The 15,638-nt window shown below is 30.6% G+C and overlaps 1 protein-coding gene across 3 annotated transcripts in view; it reads right to left on the bottom strand.

Annotated features, from left to right (window-relative positions):
- Positions 1-15,638, bottom strand: part of LOC125074040 (GTP cyclohydrolase 1) — a 40,845-nt gene that overhangs the window by 1,137 nt on the left and 24,070 nt on the right. The window contains exons 2-5 of one of the 3 annotated variants that reach the window (XM_047685223.1): positions 3,413-3,690; positions 1,927-2,034; positions 984-1,085; positions 267-432 (exon numbers count right to left, since the gene is read on the bottom strand). In XM_047685223.1, coding sequence (XP_047541179.1) covers positions 267-432; positions 984-1,085; positions 1,927-2,034; positions 3,413-3,671 — 635 coding nt within the window. In that variant the 5' untranslated portion in view covers positions 3,672-3,690. Of the gene's footprint in view, positions 1-266; positions 433-983; positions 1,086-1,926; positions 2,035-3,412; positions 3,774-15,638 lie in introns of those variants that run through there. The other 2 variants (XM_047685222.1, XM_047685224.1) reach the window with 2 other exon arrangements.

Raw genomic sequence — 15,638 nt, 5'->3', positions numbered from 1 at the left:
TTTTATTTGACTTATCCAGGTTCTTAGGATTTGTGGTTTTATATCTAATCTGGTGAACAAAGAGTTTATTATTATAAACTCTATGAACCAGTCCAAGAAGTCACACAGTACAGTATATCGGAAGAAATTTGATTCATGACATTAAAGTAATAGATTTGTAAGCTCTCCTCGAGAGGATTAAAGGTCCTGGGTCTGTTGCACTGCCCACAGTGGAACAGTTATAGGCTGCTACTAAAATAAACTACAGTTGGAAAATAATTTCTTACCTGGCTAACTTACTGAGCCCAAGGATCTTGCCTTGGGGTAGGTAACCGATGGAAACCTTGCCGTAGAACGGAACGAGATGATGTTCGCACATTGAAAACATTTCTATATCCTTAACCACGACCATTTCATCCGTGTCTTCGTCAAATATGGCATTGTTTAGGACCTCTGTAAGATATCAAAATGTACTTTATTTAAGTAGACTTTAACTAGCACTTATAAAAGTTACCAAAGACTCTATATGTATATTCAACTCAGTAGTTAAGTCTTTTTCATCATTCATAAGTATATATCATCATTCATAAGTGTATAATAATCATAAAATTTTATAATAAAAGTTTTGTTATTACATATTGTTTGGTCTCGTTGTTGCCTATAAATGATTGTTATAATATGATAACGCGGTATTATTGAATCTCGGCAATGTAAAAAGAAATAAAATTTGAAGAACAATAGTGCTGATAATTGAGTTGATTGAGGACTATAAATATTGTGTGAAGCTAAATAAGAAAAGCAACCATAGCAAGAACCCGATGCTAAACTCACTAAAATTTTAAAGTCCGTTATTTTTTGGTAAGAGAATATGTAAAAAAAAATTCTAATTCTTTAATTCTGTGAAAATCTTCGTTTACTTTACATTTAAAAATTCTAAGTAAAAATAAACTTATCCTTGTATTTTTTAAATAAGCGGTTTTCATCAAATTCAAATCAAGTATTACCTTCGAGGCTTTGATCGTATCCTTTGGTAAAGAACAACATCGCCTTAGCGGCACGTTCTGGTGTTTTCAGAAGACCCTGTCTCTCGGGATCTTCGCCTAAGCCTGTAATTAAAAAGACCCAATATTATCACAACAGAATTACAAAAAGCAATATAAATTAAAGTTATCATATTAGATAAATGTAATTAATTAATAATATAATAATAAACTAAATTATACAATAAATAATTCATTATTAATTTGAGAGAAAGCAGAGCATCCAAGTAAAATATTTGATACACTCGTAGATTTAGATGAGGAGAAAATATATTGACTGTGAACTGGTCCACAAGATAAACACAGAATATATATAGAACTGGAATCCTAGACCATCAATTGTGATGCTGCTACTAAACTCTGTGGCAAGACGTCAAATACCTATGATTTCGATTGGTTACATTCAATTGAAAATTCAATATAACGCAATAAAATTGAGAGCCGAGATGGCCCAGTGGCTAGAATGCGTGCATCTTAACCGATGATTTCGGGTTCAAATCCAGGCAGGCATCACTGAAATTTCATGTGTCATTTGTGTTTATAATTCATCTCGTGCTCGGCGGTAAAGGAAACCTGCATGTGTCTAATTTCAACGAAATTCTGCCACATGTGTATTCCGCCAACCCGCATTGGAGCAGCGTGGTGGAATATGCTCCAAAAAACCTTCTCCTCAAAGGGAGAGGAGGCCTTTATCCCAGCAGTGGGACATTTACGGGCTGCTAATGCAATAAAATTGAAATGTAAATTCATTAATCAATGATAAAGCAAGTTGAAATCTTTGTATCCTATTGCTTAACCTTATCCTAGTAGTAGTTACCTTTAAATATCAGTAATACATTTATAGAATCCTTCTTACTTCTATTACACGTACTGTCTGCCTTTCGCAATGTGCTACAAAGAACCTTACCTGTGAGTAGTAGTCTATAAGAGTTAGCCATGTCAGGTAGCAGTGCTTCCCTGGTTGGTGGTCTATGATCCAGTTCCAGGTCGTGATGGAATGTGCAGTTCTCATGGCCTGGTAAGGAAAGATAAAATTAATTTTATGTTTGAATCTTAATTAATATTTTTTTATTGCATTTGATATTGACTTAATTCAAGTCATTGTATTTAATATGTTGCGGGTTAAGTATCTTTGACCTAAAATCAAGGGCAGGCAGAAATAATGTGTTTGTTATAACTAACTTTACATTGTAACGTGTATATTTTTTTAATTAAAAACGATGCAATTGTTAAAAGTGTAAAACTAGTTTTGATAATATTCTTATTTGATAATAATTAAATATATATAGAACTGAAGTTATGGAAGAATTCCATGAAGGCTTAATTTAAAATTCGTCTTTAATGGCAACACTTAAAATTTCTACTTTTGTTTTTTACAAATGGTGTAATATCTCGCATTGGGCAAAAAAATATTCTTTTTTGTTTTTATTGCAAAATATATTTCCAGTGAAAATATTCTTGTCCAATGAGAAACACTGATTATAAACGTGACTACGACGTCCTTTTATCATGCGTATCTACTCTGGGAGGATTTTCTCTTACAATAAATGTCACGAACAGATGTCAAAGTAACTTCGTCATTTTTTTCTCAAATACTCAACATTTTTTTTTCCGTTTATTATACTACTGTTTATATCAACACAGTAGCGTATTTTTTATCTTTCATAAAAAAATAATGACCTTGAACAGTTGCGATAGCCTAGTGAAATGTATTTAATATTTAATCTTATATAAACGAATATTTGTATAACTTAAATGAGCAGACAGATTGACAGATGCTGAAAGCATGATCCAATCCTTCACTTATGTAACAGTTTAACGAAATAAAAATGTAACAAAATGGCTCACGAAAGCTATATACGTTTATAAGAATTACATAAAATGCAACACAATATTCCTTAATTCCATTCACGTGTTCAACGAACTAAAAATTAAAAGTTGCGGAAAGAAATCTACCGTCGAAAATTTGCCGTCTACTTCAAAAATGGCTACCGTTGACACATACATATGTATGTATATAGGAATGTTATTTAAAAAAATATAATATTAAATATTTTTTCATATGCTTTAATGGTAGGGGGTATAAATGTGTTTTGGAAACAGACTGAGTAATTCCCATGCTCCGAATCTTATTTATAGGGTACCCTGCATAATGCTATACCCCATTCCACAGGCTGAATATATCTACACTCAACTTCCCTGCTAAAGGAAAGAAATACTCCTTGCGCTGTAAATGATATGTATGGCTCTTCTGATGGAGATGCCATAATTATGGTGATTATGGACTTGAAGAGTACAGATTATATTCAGAATAGATTTGAAAGAAGAAATAAAAATGTTACCAGAAAAATAATTAATCTGCATAGCCTTCCGACCAAAAAAAAACAACAAACCCGGTGTAGTGGAGGTCCTCGGTGTCATTGGCGTCCCTGGTACTTCTAATTCGCTCTCAGCATCGTTCATGTGGAAATTCTTCAACGCTTCTGGCGCCTTCTTATACTTGCTTACAAATGATCCCTTTCCCGCGCAAACGTCGCCATTTTCTTTGTCTTCCGAAATTGAATTTCGAATCGAGCGCGAACTGACGCGGCGTATTAAGGAAGATGGCGGTACTGGTTGTTCGGTTAGATCTTTTCCATTGACAGCGGCCATTTTTATTTTATCATCAAGTCTAAAAAAATTATTTTTTTAATTTTTTATTTGAGCGAGCGTCGGCGTGGCGTGCGGATTGCGTCGATCAACTTTAGGAATGATGTTTTATTAGTGTATCTTTAGGTTATCTGTAATAATTTTACGACTTGTTTATCGATAACCTATTTTACACGCTTCCTAGGGGACAGTATTGTTTTCTACCATGTGTTACATTGTTTCACGTTATGTGCCAGTATCTTTTACTAATGATTGATATATACATTTTATAATTTTCCATTCAGTTCGATATTATTTAACTTTTCCATTTATTTTGTGTATGTAATCACTGAAAGAATATCTTACTTATATACTTGGTACTTTTTAAGTTTTTTTATACACGTAATTGCGTTAGATTTTGAAACGATGGTCAAAGTTAGATTATTATTTAATGTAGCTTTAATTTCAATGTTTATTGATCGTCTGCTATCTTGCGTCATTTGCTACCGACCAATAAGCGTCTTGGAAACTACAGTTTATCACAAATTATCATTGAAAAAGATTTTTTCTTCCTTTGCTTCATGATTTAGTTAAAAAAAATCCCTTCGCCTAACGTCTTAACCGTTGAAAGAAAAATATAAAATTCACGATTTTACTAAATTTTAATAAAATTATACATTATTAAAAAAAAAAATCTCGTTATAGATTATACAATAATTCATTGAACTATTTATTATCTGTGCACATGTTATGCAATTTTTCCTACAGTTGTATCATACTTAGAAAGCAACGATAAGAATTATTATGTATTTTGTACACGAGATTATATATTTTAATTAATAATTAATCAATTTAAGATATCGTTCGTTTCAATACACGAGTTGATGATGCGTCAAAACATCGGACGTGAACTTGTGGCTCATTTCTGACATTGATATTTCGATATTATTATGTCAATAATAAATTAATTAATAAGACTTACACATAAATTGATACGATATTCCATAGATAATAAAAACAGCTAGAGTGTAGTTAATTTTTTATAGGTTTTTGTGCAAGATAAATAATTATTTATATTATTTTATTTTATGGGTATATTGAGTCGGTGGAAAGAGTAGCTACTGAGTTATGTTATATGTGTGACTATCGCTGATATCTTTAAATTTAATTAATTAATTAAAAAATATATTTTTTCTTTTGACTTGTATAGTATCCTAAATCGTTTATTCGATTGAGTTTAAGTTTCGTACAGTTATAGTTATCATACAATAGTTACTGGTTATTAATGAAAAACAGATGACAAAGAAGTTTCGTGTAAAGAAAAAATTATAATTAAACGTTAAATGCAACGGATGCCAGGTCTGTATGGATATACCAAAAGGTAATATAATGATACTATTATATACAGATCGTGTGCAACTCTCAAAATATAACGATGGATTTTTTAATATTAAAAAAATTTACAATGAATATGAAACAAAAATAGCAATAATCATACACTCGAAACACACATAATATTGTATGGAAATCTGTTGAAAATTTCAAAATAACTATGGAAACATTTGTCACGCGTTTGAGGCCTGTAATTTGAGTTATCAAATTATACTAATTTTTCTATTATGGAAACGCAGTTCTCTGATCAGTTTTTTAAACATTTGCATAAGATTAGTTATAAAAAAAGAGCACCACACGTGTTGGACGTGAAACTTAGCGACGGAAATGTTTCATAATGGAAGATTACATATAGTGGCAAATATATTAATTATAAGAGGGAAGGGGGACCATATCGGATGTCAGGCAAGACGGTCCGACGATGTGTCAAAGATTGGCGTAGAAGTAAAGCGTATGGATTACGAAACGCATGATTTAAATCTAACAGTACGATAAGACTTCATTATTCTATATTTGTGGTCATACACCATACACAGACGGCGCTGTATTCACAATCGCCCAGAGATATTAGCGCCGTAAGAAATATTAACAATTCCAAACATTGACAATGCGCCAACCTTTGAAGCTAAGATGTTATGTCCCTTGTGCCTGTAGTTACACGGGCTCACTCACTATTCAAACCGGAACACAACAATACTGAGTTCTGTTTGATGATGAGTCGGTAAACCCTGACAGGATTGCATAAAGCTCTACCACCAAGTATTAATAGTGAATATCATGATATAATTTATGCTTAGGGTAAGATATAAGATTGCCATTTAAAATGCAGCGGTTGTAACCAGTTATCGGATTTTAGCTGATTGCGTGCAACGTGCTTTTAAGGTCTCGACCAATGAACGGAGGTTGACTCGAGATTTACACCAATCAGGATAAGTTAAAGTGGATTGATAATTATTATTGTAATTTAAACTCATATTAATCAAGCATTGTTCGCGTTACTATGACATAGAGCAGTCATTTTAATATTACAAAGATGTCGATAACTGCCTGTTTTTTCTATATTTTAATTATATGTTTACATTTATTTTTTATTTTTAATCTGTACTTGACTTCATTTGTTTTTATTTAATATTTACTGTTATTATTTATTAGTTATATTATTTAGTCTTATTTTATTATGACTAGTTATATTGTTTTACAAATCAAATGGTGGCCGTCACGAAATAGTCACCAATCTCCACTAACATTGGGAACTAAGATGTTTTGTTTCTTGTGCATGTAATCTTACTGGCTCACTCACATTTCAAACCGGACCAGAATATACTATTGCTGTTTAGCGGTGCAATATTTGATGTGTGGGTGGTTCATACCCGGATAGTCTTGCAGAGAGTCCTAACATCAAGTAAAATATCTCGCCTTGCTTCGAAAAGGACTAAGGAACGGTTAATATTTCTTGCGCCAAAGTCTATGGGCGTTGCTCACCACTTACCATCAGATAGCTCTTAGATCATCCGTTGATTAAAAAAAATAAGTCCGCGATAATTCCGTAGCGTTGACTTAGGATCAATCTTCGTGATCCACGTCTTCAATTAACCATATTGGCTCTTAAAGTAAAGTTATCAAAACAATGTATGAAAATCACGAAACATTTTATATCGCGTTTGTTTGTGTGTATTAAAGTGGATGTGTTTGTGTGTGTGGTTTCGGATTGATTAATTAATTTGTTATTTATTTCCTACATGTTAACATGGTCAATAATTAATCAATGATCTATAAGTTCAGACTTGCATGTTTATTGATATGTTGCAATCATGCGATTATCCATATGTTAAGTCAATATTATTAAACTAGCCGAACCTGTGACTTTACTCAAGTAAAATTTATAAAACTTCATCTGTAACACAAAAATTTCCCTCCCATTTTATCATCTTGAGTGGTACATTAATTAACCTTCCCCGGAAATCAAACTACAACAACAACATTAACAGCCTGTAAATTTCCCACTGTTAAGCTAAGGCCTCCTCTCTTTTTGAGGAGAAGGTTTGGAGAATATTCTTTCACGCTGCTCCAATGCGGGTTGGTGGATCACACTATATCCATACCAAATTTCATCTAAATCGGTTAAGCAATTTAAGCGCGAAGATCTGACAGACAGTCACTTTCACATTTATATATAGATAGAATATATTACTATATTGACTTTATAGAGTCAGTAGCACTTTTGTGGGGCGATGTTTTATACGGTTTTACAACAAGATCTTAGAAATCATTCAAATTTCCTCTGTTGCTAAATTGATAAAAAAGGAACTTTTTTATAATGTAGATGGCATCCAGCTGACTCATCGTATGGAATGAGACTACTTTAGTCTATGTACATCTACAACACCGGAAGGTTGCAGGTGCATTGCTGGACTTTAAGATATAAGCAGGCTCTTTTGGGACGTTTCTAAGTAGGTTCAGTAAAAAACGCTGGCGAAAATTTGGTGAATTTATGGATGATATCCCGCTTTGGAAATGAAATCGACTTCGCACTGGTAGAATTTGGTAGGTGTTAAAAATATTTGTTGGTATAAAACATTTATATTAAAGGCTAAACATACGAAGAATAATTCTTGTATTGGTTTAAGGAGACTTCGTGGGAACGCAAAATAATTCACCAAACTTTTATCAAAATTATGGTTTAAAAATGAATTGAGGACAAACATACATAGTAACGTTCATTTTTATATATATAAGATATTAAACTAAGTGTTTTAGAACAAGGCGGTTAGGTTAACTATTTCTGTGGCCTAGAAATCCAGTCAGTGTACGGTCGCATTTGTCACGAACAAGATCAAGAATAAACTTCAATAATATCCATAGTTTAAATATTTATTAATAGCTATTATACATTTCAATATATATTTTTCTAATATATGATTATATATTAATTGCGTATAATCTTTTTGGATGGAGTAGCGGATGACCTTTGCTAAATTTTAAGATGATAAAAGAAAAAAGTAAATGAAATTTAAAAATAGAATAAGGTTCGCCATCACTTGAAATTACATTATTATAACAGGGAAATTAAATTCACGCATTCCGACAGCTGAACGTCTGTACAAGTTTTACGTATACTCGTTTAGTATTTTTTTTTCAGTACATTACAAATAATGTATCTTCATTAATTAGTAAGGATATTTTAAATTTAAAAAAAAAAACATCAATATAAAATGTTTTTAATGGACTAGTTTTTGCTCGCGGCTTCTTTCGTGTTTTAGTACCTTATGGTTTTCCATGGAGCTTAAGCTTGCTTCATACAAAATTACATAAAATCTGATTCAGTATTTTGACCGTGAACAGACACACATACAGAGCTACTTTCACAATTCTAATATTAGTATGGATGACGAAAATATTATGATTTAAATTTATTACATTGAATATAGAGCAATGGAAGGTTCCAGAATGCTATGACAGAACCTTCACGCGAGTGTCAATAACACACAATTTGTAATATAATCAGAATCTGATGAATGTTATAGGATAGCAAACGGGGCAAAGAAATATTAAACTAGACATAAACCCGGCTTAAACAAATACAGTTTATCGTTTACTTTTTATATAACATATAAAAAGTACACTACTTACCGTAGTTCAACTAACGTCTGTACGTCTATGAGTTACGCTTCTGGTGTATAACACTGGTTGATTTATTTTTATACGAAGTTTTGATTTTTATCGGTTCTAATAAGCAACTATACGAGTTTCTTGCCGTTTCTAGAGGCTTTCCTGTGGTAGAGTTGAAATATTGACGATTCAATAATGTAACAAAGTTAACTCGAATAAAATACATTTGATTTTTTATGTTTAATAATATAATCGTATGAAATTATATTCATACAAGTAATTTTTACGTATTTTGTAAACTTGTACGCGTACTTTTATTATATTTATTATAGTATTTAGTATTTACCAAAATAACATATCAATCGAAATTATTAAATATATAATTCATTAAACAACGAAATACTTATGATAATCAATCATTTATATTACCTATGTCCTATAATTAGGCATAACTGTTTAAATTTTTGCATTCTTGAAGGTCCCAAGTCGTATCGTTTCGGTTCACTTTTATGTTATTGATGTTTTTAAAAATAAATCACGCAACTGCTGAAAATTAAAATTGAAACTGGAGAAAATTCTAACAAGACCTTTGATTTGATTTTACAATTAATTTTCAGTCACAGCATCGATCCTGGCTATTGTCGTCCCCACTCCTAACACAAGTGATAAGATTAAAAGGACGGGAATAGGAATTTAGTAATTCCTTAATTTTTAATTGTCTGTGCCCTATGATATAGGGTCAGGATTGAATCTGCGACATTTATATCACACCGCAAACATAACATCGTTGAACTCAAGGCTAATAATATATTTCTTACCGAAACAATAATAAAAATTCCACTCAAAACAAACGGTACTCTATAAAATTCAGTATACGTAGAACCTTTGTTTCTCTACATAGGTATATATTTATATATACGTACACAAAGAGCTTCGAAATTGAAAGTATTTCTATTTATAGTTCAATCGCGTTCACAACTCACCGTCTGTGTTACTTAACCACACTAATAATATATAAAGCTAGGTTTCGGTTGTCTGTATGTTCTGGATTTACGCGATTGATTTAATTGATGCAACTTTTACTTCTTGATAGGCTAGTTTCAGTACAGATCGAAGCTGTGTAAGAAAAGATGTACGTACAAATATATGATAAATAAATATCATATTATATTTATTAATACTAGTTACCAGTCGTGGCTTTACACGGGTACAATAATTATATATACTACTTTTAAATCTTAAATTTAACTTAAAGAGAAAATCTTGTTTTTGTCTGTTTAGGAAAGTTGAAATTCCCGGGTTTTTTTTTTTAAATATAATATGCATGTTTTGTATTAAATCTCTTTATTAATTAAAGCTCCGTTGCGTAGTTTAAAAGATCTAAGCGTACGTCTGTACGCTTAGATCTAACAAAGTCGCTTCCCGCGCGTCTGCGCGGGAAGCGACTTTGTTATACTGTAAAATGTAAATCCGTGTGGTTTTGAGAAACGAAAGAAAATGGATGGCTCAGGCGTTTTATAAGCGAACGCTGTTAAAACTATGAAAGATACATGTTGTACATAAGATTTGTAGTTCTTTATTAATTCACAAAAAAAATTGAAACAGATTGTTTATCTTTCAAAAACAACTCATGCTTGATGTTCACGAAGTGTTTTCATATTAAAACGGAAGAAATTACAGTTATTTTTATTAGTTTCATTTGTAATTGCCTTATGAAACTAAATAATATATATAGTATATAAAATAAAAAATGTCGTATATATTTCACAATTCGGAGCACTGGCTTTGATTATCTATATTAATATTATAAATGCGAAAGTAACTCTGTCTGTTACCTCTTTACGCCTAAACCGATTTATATGAAATTCGGCGTGAAGATAGCTTGAGACCCGGGATATAGGCTACTTTCTATAATTCATCCCTTGGAGTAAAATTTGGAGGTGATGCTTTGTGTGTGTGCTATAGGTATTTTTTAATAAATTTCGAGTAGGTAAAGCCGCAGATTCAGCTAGTATTATATATTTAATTAAACGAACAGTAAACTAAGATTTATAATACAACCTTGATCGTATATTTGGTTACTATTTTAACAGTGCAAAGTCGGGACGGCTACCTAGTTAAAACATGACTCAGTTCTTTGGAATAGGCTTAATAATATTTATAATAGAGTTGCAACTAGTATTCACCTTAAATAGGATTACTTAATTGATATAGTTTAACCGAAAAGAACGAATATTAATTTCTGTACGGTGTTTTTTATACATATATATTAAATCCGAAAATAAATTCTGTCTGTCAAGTTATCACGTTTGTAACTTATATTGGCAATAATAACGTGACTAAAAGAATGATGAGCATGAGGTCAGAGGGAGGGAGAGGACTACCAAAGAAGACACGGGTAGTGTGTGGATATGAACGATCAGATGGCGAATGAAATATATACGTACGTCTTTTGTTTTTTTTTTTAAACAAAAATTTGGTTTTAAAATTTAATTAGTTACCTCTTTGTTTTTGTTTCTTATTTTTATTTAAATATTTGTTTTTTTTTTTATTTGTTAAGTATAATTTTTATAATTTTGTATGAGATTGTGTGTTCTCCGGTAATGGATTGTATATAGTTAGTTTTAATTTAATTTAAAGTGAGTTTTGGATGTATATTATGTACGACTGGTAATCAAAATAAATAAATAAATAGAGGAGAATGAAGCCTCAAATAAATTGAGACGCTTGAAGGAATTGGAATTAAAAAGATTTAAATAATAGGAAATAAATAACGGCAGTACTAAGTATTGTTATGTTTCGGTTTGAAGGGTGCGTGAACCAGTGTAACACAAGGGACATAGCACCATAGTTCCCAAGGTCGGTGGCGCATTGGTGATGTTAGGAATGGCGAATATTTCTTACAGTACATGTGTATGGGCGGTGGTGACCATTTACCATCAAGTGAACCATTTGCTCGTTTGCATACTTATATTATAAAAAAAAGAAAAAAAAACCGGCCACATTAACTGGGAACTATTTATAAATACCAAGCTTTATGATCTGCACACTGAATATTAAATAATTAAAAATACGATACGAATAATAAATAATTATAAATATGTTTTAATCAAATAATCTTTGAACTTAGGTATACGGTTACCGAAACGAGTTTTATAACTAACTCACTTAATTTTGACATTGACCGTCTTTTTAACGAGGATAAACGTTTTGAATGATTTGTTACAATTTTTCGTCGTACACATGCAAATATGATCTTTATGTCATTACGATAAGTTCGATAATTCGGTGTACGTTATCAAAACTGTGTTTTGATTTCAACGATATCACAACGATACATTGATGTTTGACCTTACCAGGTACAGACAGCAAAAAAATAATACATACCTATACCAGCTGCTGTAAAATTTAATGTGGATTTTGAATTTAGAGCTTTTGAGAAAAACTTGAGTCAAATATTTATAACTTTGAGTCTACACAAAAGCGCCACAGATCCGTTCATCGCATCGTCACCAAACTGCTGGTGAAGAAATCATAGGTATTTAGGAAGGAATCGCAGCCATGCACACACGCGTCATGCATGTGACAACAACAAGTACTCGGGCACAACGTGCACACATAGACAATGCTTTATATAAATAATTGATCTTCAAGTGTGTGTGTGACTACACTCGTCCAAAATTGATGGAATGATTTTTATGATTTTTCTATGTGTATCACGGACCTTGGATGGCTTGGTACAGATAGGATTTCGGGATTATATTTTAACCCAGCTAATTTATTATACAATTATATTTAATATTTATAGTCATATAAATCACAATTGTAACTGGTTTTGTTTTTTTTTTTACAAAATAATAGATACATTATATTGAAAAATTACTATTTAATGTGTGCAGATTTATTTATTGAATATATTATATATTTAATGTCTATTGTCTATTCTATATATATTTATATTAATTTAAGTATTCGTATTATAACTTGGTCACCGCCCGTCAGTAGTTATCAAAGAGGGTACCATTGAAAACCAGCATTAGGTGTCCACGCCTATTAATTGCTGAATGGTACACCTATTTGGGACACGTCATATATGTTTATTTGTAATATAGTATTTTTTTTTTGTTTCTTTTAACCCTTTTTTTGTATCAATACATTTAAAAAAAAATTATGTCTAATTTATATATTAAAAGTTAATTTGATTTTAAGTTTGTTTTGATTGTACTTTTAATTAAAAACCTAAAACCAGTTTCGTATTTACTACAAAAAGTAAATGAGATACCATTAATAAATTCACAAATTAAAAACTGCCAAATTGCTTTCATTTAAAAATAAATAACCACGTGCTTTTTTTGCTGACCGTACATGCTACAAATTAAATAACAAAGACGTAATGTTCCTGTGAATTCTACTAACGCGGACTATAAAAAAAATTACACGTGATCAAATAATTTTTGCATGCGATTTTGTTCTGTAAATATATGGACATAAGCTTTATTATTGAATTAATTAATGTATTTTTCTTGTAAGTTTCCTTTTTTTTCTAAATAAGTAAAAGTATTAAATCTAGAGGTCTTATTGTACGATCGGTCTAATTGCGTAAGAATTCGTTACGAAGGTATGTGGAATTCGAATTTCTTTTTTTAAATTCAAATTCGAATTTCGAATTGTCATTTAAGTATATTGTACGTTACGATATTTTAATAAAAATAGAAAGTAAAATAAGGAAAGTAGATCACCATACTGTTATAAACTAATCGGTTCGAATTTCGAGCTCTGAATACAAATTAATTTTAAATACCGAACGCATTCCTTAGTTTGTTAAAAGACACCAAAAATTACTATATTTATATTTAACAAGTAGACGAATACATGTCAAGATCAATTTAAGTGAATTGTCGTTTAACTAAATGAGATCCCATGATTGGTTGAATTATTTATTTAAAGATAAGGTTTGGAGCTTATTCTACCACTTTGCTTGAATACTGCTTGGTGGATAAGAATAAAATGAATTCAACTAACGCTTTGTAAAGTTTTCTAAATTAAGAAAAAAAATGAACTATTTCCTATTTCACAGGTAATTATAAAATTAAAGTTAATATGAGGTGTGTGACTCAACCTTTATAAGGACACTGATGAAAAAAGAAGAAAATAATTAGTACTATTCGGTTTAAATACGAGGCGAGAGATCACTAAGACCTCTTTTTAATTTTATTATACAACTTTTAATTTACTTTCGCAATTTTAGGCTGTCCATATTGTACCTTTTTTGTTTTGCTACTCATTTTACAAATATAATAAGTTCATACTATTAAATTTTACAATATTTATTAAATTTAAATAATTCTTTTTGTGTGTATAGTGCTTAAAAAATAATAAAAAACACTTGGTGGTATGGCTTCGTGCAAGGTCGTCTGGGTAGGTAGCACCTGATCACATATACCGTTAAACAGCAATACTAATTTAATCTAAATATTATCGGTGTACCTATAGACAGGCGACATAATATAGTAGTTACCAAGGTTGGTGGCGTATGATGTAAGGGATATTTAATTTTTCTTACAGTGCCATGGGTAGGTCAAAAGCCTATGGTAAAACGTATGGGGTAAAATTTCAACGAATTAATTTCAGTGATTCTGCTGTGGAATCGTAATATACAGACAGAGTTACGTTTGCATTTATAATATTAGTACTGATGGAAGTATTTGAGTTTAGTTTATTTCAATTACTAGCTATCCGTCCCGACTTAACACGGCTTTAATAAAGGGATATATAAAAAGTTTAAACTATAAGACAAATATTTACAAATAAAAATGATACAAAGGCTATTTCTTGTATTTTTTTGGGGTCAAAAACCTTCTCTTGCTTACGAGCAACCAAAGCTCACTCAAAATCGGGTAAATGATTTAGAACACAAAGAGATTAAAACTCTCAATTTTTTTAAAAAAAGAATGTTAACTTCCAATTTCAAAAAATATTTTTTAAAGTTAACAGTATTGTTAATATAAATGGTTCAATGTTTGGGAAGCTACGCCCCTATGATACGCTTTCCTATTTCAAATATATCGGGTGTAAAACTGACTTTTACAAGTAAATGTATTTTCATTTAAATTGAATTTTATTAATAAAATGTCGACTGATAAATGAAATCGGGGTTTAATTTTAGAGAATTCAATGAAACTGAGTTAAATATTGTTTGTATACATTCCTAATATACTTAAGATAATATATAGTATAAAAGTCTCATTGTTAAAACATCTAAAACCTTTAGAGAGAGAATATCACGTAGGCACTCAAATCCAAGTGCCTCGACGGTGTAAGCATTCAATTCAACCTTTATATTAGGTATACAATTGTAGCTTTTTAATTTGTGTTTTTGTTTTATAGGCAAAGATAACTAACTATACAGACAAACTTAACATTAAAAAATATATATAAACACATAATTCATTGTCATAAAGGCTACGACGAAAACTGTATTAGGATTTATAGAATGTATATAAGGCGTGGAAATAGCATTCCATCATTTTCTTGCAGTTTTGTCTTGAGCCTAGTTGAATAATGTATTAGTTTTTTTTTTTAAATGCGTGAGACGAAGGCATCCTTTTCTGCGTTCTTACTTTTTATATATAAACGAAGTATAAAATGTTTCATAATATATTTAATATAAACAAATCGCAACTATAGTAATTAATACGAGTTCTAAGTACAAAATGACCTCACGAAAAGTGAATGTTTGTCCTTATTCTTCTTAGTACTGTTGGAAAGATAATTTTGTTTGATTTATAGTGATTTAAGTTTTTTTTTTTTTTTAATTTTTTTTATAACCTTGTACGACGAGGTGATGTTTTAGTTTTGGAAATACAGATTATGAAATTTAATTTTATTGTTTATTTTTTTTTTTGACGTTGTTTAATTACACAAATTTGTTTTAAATTTAATCGGATCAAATTTTAACATAAAATACTTTGAATTACTAGTTTTTTTTTA

The sequence above is a fragment of the Vanessa atalanta genome, chromosome 26, assembly GCF_905147765.1.
Source record: "Vanessa atalanta chromosome 26, ilVanAtal1.2, whole genome shotgun sequence".
In the NCBI taxonomy this organism is placed as follows: Eukaryota; Metazoa; Arthropoda; class Insecta; order Lepidoptera; family Nymphalidae; genus Vanessa; species Vanessa atalanta.
The sequence above is the reverse complement of the archived record's forward strand: the minus strand, read 5'-3'. Positions and strand labels throughout refer to the sequence as shown.